The sequence below is a fragment of the Lactuca saligna genome, chromosome 9 (assembly GCF_052625555.1).
Source record: "Lactuca saligna cultivar CGN05327 chromosome 9, ASM5262555v1, whole genome shotgun sequence".
NCBI classification, from domain to species: Eukaryota; Viridiplantae; Streptophyta; class Magnoliopsida; order Asterales; family Asteraceae; genus Lactuca; species Lactuca saligna.
Window position 1 is genome coordinate 80557078 of NC_136425.1, and position 6551 is coordinate 80563628.

General features: G+C 31.7%; 1 protein-coding gene across 1 annotated transcript; it reads left to right on the plus strand.

The window, feature by feature from the left end:
• The first annotated feature begins 2130 nt into the window (after positions 1 to 2130).
• LOC145013926 (MLO-like protein 12) lies at positions 2131 to 6287 on the plus strand. The gene is made up of 15 exons (XM_078972279.1): positions 2131 to 2412; positions 2547 to 2604; positions 2697 to 2848; positions 2996 to 3112; positions 3213 to 3273; positions 3368 to 3456; positions 4178 to 4252; positions 4397 to 4491; positions 4603 to 4652; positions 4778 to 4818; positions 4907 to 5080; positions 5167 to 5202; positions 5297 to 5364; positions 5497 to 5557; positions 5709 to 6287. The coding sequence occupies exons 1-15, from the start codon at positions 2272 to 2274 to the stop codon at positions 6150 to 6152; spliced, it is 1662 nt and encodes a 553-aa protein (XP_078828405.1). The 5' UTR covers positions 2131 to 2271; the 3' UTR covers positions 6153 to 6287.
• The last annotated feature ends 264 nt before the right edge of the window (positions 6288 to 6551 follow it).

Here is a 6551-nt window from a genome sequence, read left to right on the forward strand (position 1 = left end):
AGAATTCCAAGAGTCATATGTTTAACCCTAATTGTTACACTTAAGCTTATGATCCAACAATTGATTTGGATTAACACTTTCTCTTCGAAGGGAAAGGAGCCAACATGATTGCAGCGCATCACACCATATTTTTCACACCATAGATTTATGGGTTTTATACTGTGATATGATTTTGTTATTAAATGTTTGACATGGATACATTGGTTTTGATATATATATATATATATATATATATATATATATATATATATATATATATATATATATATTACTATAAGGTTTTCAGACAAATAGTTTTATATTTGTTTAATTTAAAATGAAAATTTTGGTCCGTATTTTGGGATATTACACCATTAAGTTTGGGCCATGACTATTAGGTCGATTGAGGGAAGGGTAAAATGGTCTTTTACTAGTTGATTAAAGTCCTGATTATGGTAATGACTCAATTATTAATTAGGGTTTTATTTGATTGGTTAGTGCGAGGATTCTCTAGTTCAGTATCCTGAGCATCAATTTGATTGTCAGCGGGCTGAGGAGAGTTTGCTCATTATATTATACAATACTAGGGATTGTAGGTGCTTGTAGTCTTTGTGACTCTTGTTATATGTGTTGTATGCCAGTGTGCCTGTTTGCTATATGTATGTAGGTTGAAATAGACCCGGTACATATTGGTGCTGACATATGAGTTAAAAGAGACTCGGGGGTGAAATAGACCTAGTACAGCCTTGGGTTGACATATGAGTTGAAATAGACTAGGGGTGAAATGGACTCGAGGGTGAAATAGCCTTGAACTGACGTATATGTATGGTATGCGGTATTTTGGGGGACTCATTAAGCTTTGTGCTTACGGTTTTCGATTTATGTTTCATGTACTTCCAGTTCCAAAGGGAATGCCTCGAAATGATCGCATTGCACACACTATGATTTTTAGCTTTATTGACTATGGTGTACTTCTCGGATGTTTATTGATACTCTCTGAATACTTTATGGTTTTGTCAAACACGTTTGGTTGATCGTTTATTTAATATGACAACAAAAAATTTTGGTTTTGAGTTTTGGAACGTTACAAAATGCCAATTTTAAGCAAACTTGGATTTCGTCGCTAATTCGTAGGAAATCCATAGCTATTCCGAATGACAAAAATCAACTTTAGTCAAACTTGACTCAGATTGGTAATTTATAGGAAATCTGTAATTATGTACTTCCGTAGGAAAATAGTCAAATTTAGTCAAACTTGACTCTCGTCGGTAATCTATAGGTATTCCGTACAATACCTACGGAAGAAAAGATAAGTATTCCGTAGCTAGTCTGTCGTAAATCTATACATATAAATTCCCCATGGACATTATGCTACAAACTTTTTTCCGTAGCAATTTCGTAGGTATTGTCTAATACCTACGGAATACTTACTGATTGTATCGTAAGTATTGCTCCAGTTTTCTAGTAGTGAATTGTTTTTTTTTAATTTTAATGAAAATTTTAGTTTTATATAAACTAATACATTACTTTTTATAAAAATTAATTTTAGCCCTAAATAAAAGAACAAATATTGTGGCAAACCATCCCTTCCCCTAAATGGCAAGTTTTTTTAAAAGGACTGGCAAAAATGAATCCACTTCCTCCAACTTTATATTTAATCGAAAAAATCTTACGTTAAACAGGTGAATAGGGAGAGATCGAATAAAGTAAAGGAGAGTGAATCACAATCCTAGGTATGGAACTCTCGATTACATGTGATGTTTGAACTTTTAACGTATTTTGAGAAAATTAGATGTCAATGGTATTTGACTTGGTTGATCTCTAAATATATATTTCTTAATTCAAATTTACACATATGGAAGAAGAATAACTTTTACGTTTTATGAAAAAACGGATACGTATATGATCTAGAAAAAGGAAAAAAGAAAAAAGAAAAGATCAGTTCCAAAAAGGTTACTTCAACTTTAGACCAAGTCATGATGATTGGGTAATATTATAATGTAAGATATCCCGACTCGGTATGCAAATAGGTGTTTTGGCATCTTACAACAGTTTAGGTAAAGTCAAAGTCTCTGATGTTTATCGCTATGCCAAATACTTTATTCTTGATGACTATATCGTGATCTATATATAACCAATAATCTCTTTCAAATTTCACAAAACTAATTCTTTCAACTTTTATCACCCAACTCAACTCCTCAATCCTTCTTCCACCAAATAGGAGAGAGAGAGAGAGAGAGAGAGAGAGAGAGAGAGAGAGAGAGAGAGAGAGAGAGAGAGAGAGAGAGAGAGATGGATGTAGATGATAGTGATTATGAAAGGAAAAAAGAGAGAGCCTTAGAGATAACACCAACATGGGCAGTAGCAGTTGTGGTGTTTGTGATACTTGCCATTTCAATTGTTCTTGAATACATCCTTCATCTAATTGGCCATGTATGTACCCAAATTCTCATCTTTTTTTTTTCTCTTCTATTTTAGTGTCATAAACAACGTATTACGTATCAATTTGAAAAACCAATAACAAAAAAATAAAACTGAATATTTTTTTTATTTCTATAAATTTGTAGTGGTTACATAATAAACAAAAGAAAGCACTCGGTGAAGCCCTTGAAAAGATCAAAGCAGGTAAAATTATAATGGTTGCTCAACGATCACTCATCATTTCATTATATATTGTTTTGACTTGTTTAATTTATTCAAATGCGTACACTTTCCAGAATTGATGATTCTAGGGTTCATATCGCTGCTGCTAACAGTGGGTCAACAACCAATCTCTGATATATGTATTCCAAGTAAAGTTGGACAAACATGGCACCCTTGTAACAAAAAAACGGCAGACGATTATTACTATGATCCATGTCTTAAAAAGGTATTGTATATCGTGTCACTTCTTTGATTTTTATTTAACTTTTGATTACGTTTTTAGATTCTTCAGTGCTTTTTTTTTTCCTTGAATTTTTGTATCTTATAATAAAATGACGATATATATTAATTAAATGATGAGAGCTTCTTGCAGGGAAAGGTGCAAATGGTGTCATTTTATGGGATACATCAACTCCACATATTCATCTTTGTGTTGGCTGTGGTTCATGTCTTGTATTGCCTTCTTACCTTGATTTTGGGTAAACTCAAGGTAAAAATCGTCATGATTTTACTATTATACATACATACATACATAAGTGAAACTTCTTTAATATTTTAATCTTTATGATCTGTAATAAAATTTGATTCAGATGAGGAAGTGGAGGGCTTGGGAAGATGAAACCAAGACGCTAGAATATCAGTATCATCACGGTATAGTGTTATATTCATTTTTTAAAGATTAATTATATGTGATTTTTTATTAATGAAATGTATAATTATTTCGTTATCTTAATTTTCTATTCAGATCCAGAGAGATTTAGGTTTGCACGGGAGACGACTTTTGGACGTCGACATTTGAGATTTTGGAGCAACTCCACGGTTCTTCTATGGATCGTAAGTGTATATATAAGAAATATAATAGAAAATAATATATCACTCTAATCAATTGATTTATAGAGAACAAACTTATTTGAAGTTTGATATTATTTAAATATTTTAACAGGTTATAATGAATATTAATCAATCACAAAACTGACAATGTAATTCAATAAATCAATCACATGGAAAAGTTGACATTTTTTATATATTAAAATTACATGCAACCGCACATTAATATGTCCTGATTTGACTTTTATCCACATCTTTGCCCAATTTGACATTTTTTTAAATATTTTTAGAAACACACACACACATATATATATATATATATATATATATATATATATATATATATATATATATATATATATATATATATATATATTTCATTCTCAAAAAAATTAAAAACGTTTATAAAAATGTTTTTAGTATTATTATTTAACTCTATAATTGGTGTGCGTACTCGGAATGAGTCAATGTTAATTAATTATTTAATACAAATCAATGCAGTTTAAGCATTTGTTCAAAACCATTTTTCTTCGGTTTCAATATTTTGAGTTACTCAAAAAATCAAATAATTAAATTCAAGATTTTAAATTACCATTTTCAAGAAATATGAGCAATAACTAAAATTTAAAATTGTAATGTATAATATTTGACTTGATATTCCTATTATTTATTATGACACCTCATTTAATTATGTTCACTAATTTTGAATATCTCCTTCAAAATGTAGGGCTGTTTTTTCAGGCAATTCTTCAGATCGGTTCCAAAAGTTGATTATCTTACCCTCCGACATGGCTTCATCAATGTAACTACTCTACAAAAACCTTTTGATTCTATTACATATTTTACTCGATTTACTAAAAAGGAGTAGCAAATTATATATACTCGGTATCTTCACAAATTCTTTCATATATAAAGCTTAATAAACATTGTTAATTTGTATATACAGACGCATTTACCTCCCGATAGCCAACATCAGTTTGATTTCCACAAATACATTAGTAGGTCACTTGAAGAAGATTTCAAAGTCGTAGTTGGAATAAGGTTGCTCATTTAATTTGTTTTCATTAATTATTATCAAAAAAAATATATTTATTCTTTTACAAGTATTTTGAAATTCTTTACTTAATCAAACAATTAACCAATGTAATGCAGTCCAGTAGTATGGTTTTTTGCGGTTCTTCTCCTTCTCACCAACACCCATAGTAAGTGACAAAGTTATAAATCAATAATTATTTTATCATAACAACTTAAGAAATTTATTAACAACATTGTCATAGACGTTTCTGTTCTTATTAACAAAATTTTCACAATTTTTATCTAATGATAGGCTGGAAAGCATACCTTTGGCTTCCCTTCATCCCATTGATTGTAAGTATTAATCTCATCTTTTATATATTCATAAGTGGATCACACATATTCACTAGGATTTGAGACATATTGTCGACCATATATGCAGATAATACTTATAATTGGAACAAAACTACAAGTGATAATAACAAAAATGGGGAGAAGGACTCATGAAATGGCAGATGTAGTGAAGGGCACACCAATGGTTCAACCAGGAGACGATCTATTCTGGTTTGGTCGACCCAAACTCGTACTCCTATTGATCAACTTTGTTCTCTTTCAGGTCAACATAATATATAACTCACAGTTTTTCAACTCAATTTGTTGCCACTGTGTTCTAAATCATGTCTTTTACTTTTGGTTTTACAGAATGCGTTTCAACTAGCGTATTTCTTGTGGAGTTGGGTAAGCATTTTCACGCAAAAACGCTCGATCTCTTGAATGGTTTTGGTATAGAAAATGACAATTGACAACGAGTTTCTTTCTTTCTTTTTAACAGAATAAATTCGGCCTCGATAGTTGCTTCCATGAACACACTGAAGACACTGTAATCAGACTAACAATGGCGTGAGTTACAATTACTTGAGACTATCTAATAACATATATATATTAATAAGTACTCAGCTTAATTGTTCATCAAACCACCTGATCATATATATACTCATGCTAATGTTAGTATGTTTCTCGTTAATTTTTCAGGGTTGTGATAGAGGTTTTATGCAGTTATGTGACGCTTCCTTTATACGCATTAGTAACACAGGTAAAGTTTTCGGTTAACTTCAACTTTGTAGCGTTATTGCGACTCGCGACATTCTCGTGATTCTTGAACATAGTACAACAAACAAACAAATCAATCTTTAATTAAGGCTTGACTTTTGTCGGTTTTTGGTTGACTTGTTGTTAATTAACAGATGGGTTCGAGAATAAAACCCACCATTTTCAGTGAGGATGTAGCGAAAGCTCTGAAAACATGGCACCACACAGCGAAAAAGAACATCAAGCATGGCCATTCAGCTTCAAATTCACCATTTTCAAGCAGACCTGGAACTCCACTCCATGGAAGTACATCTCCGATGCATCTTTTGCATAGATACCCTGAAAACAGTTTTTATAGCCCTTCAAATTCTCCAAGAGCTGGCTCACGTTTTGAGCACGAAGGTTGGGCGAATGAGTCTTCTCATAGACACGAACAGAAATATGAAGATGCTGACAACTTTAGAAGAGATGAGATACATGATGTAGAAGAAGGCGAGATTGAAGAACAAAACACAAGTAGTTCGACTCAGTTGCCATCAGGAATAAGACCTGATAAGCATCAACATGAGGCTGAGATTTCCGAGTTTACGTTTAAATGAGTAATTAAGTGTTGTATAAAAATGAATACGTGAGTCATGAATGTAATTTAAACATCTTTGATGTATTCCCACACCTTATACTTGTATATCATTTCAATCTCCGATTCATAAAATCTAAGAACTCATTGAGCGCCATGGAATGAGCACCATAAACATCTCTCCGAAAGCATGCTAATTAGCTTCATTATCGGAAACTTTATCGGTTTTTTATATATGATCATGGAACACATAGAGACATGTTTACAAGTTTTATTCTAAATAATAAAGATTGTTTCCATTACACTCAAAATATGACATTAGAGGTTTGTTAGGTTGGATGGATTGTAATGACGAAAGAAAGAAATGGATGAGTCATCACTAGTCATTACATTCCATGATGGAATGAAAAACGTGTTCTAA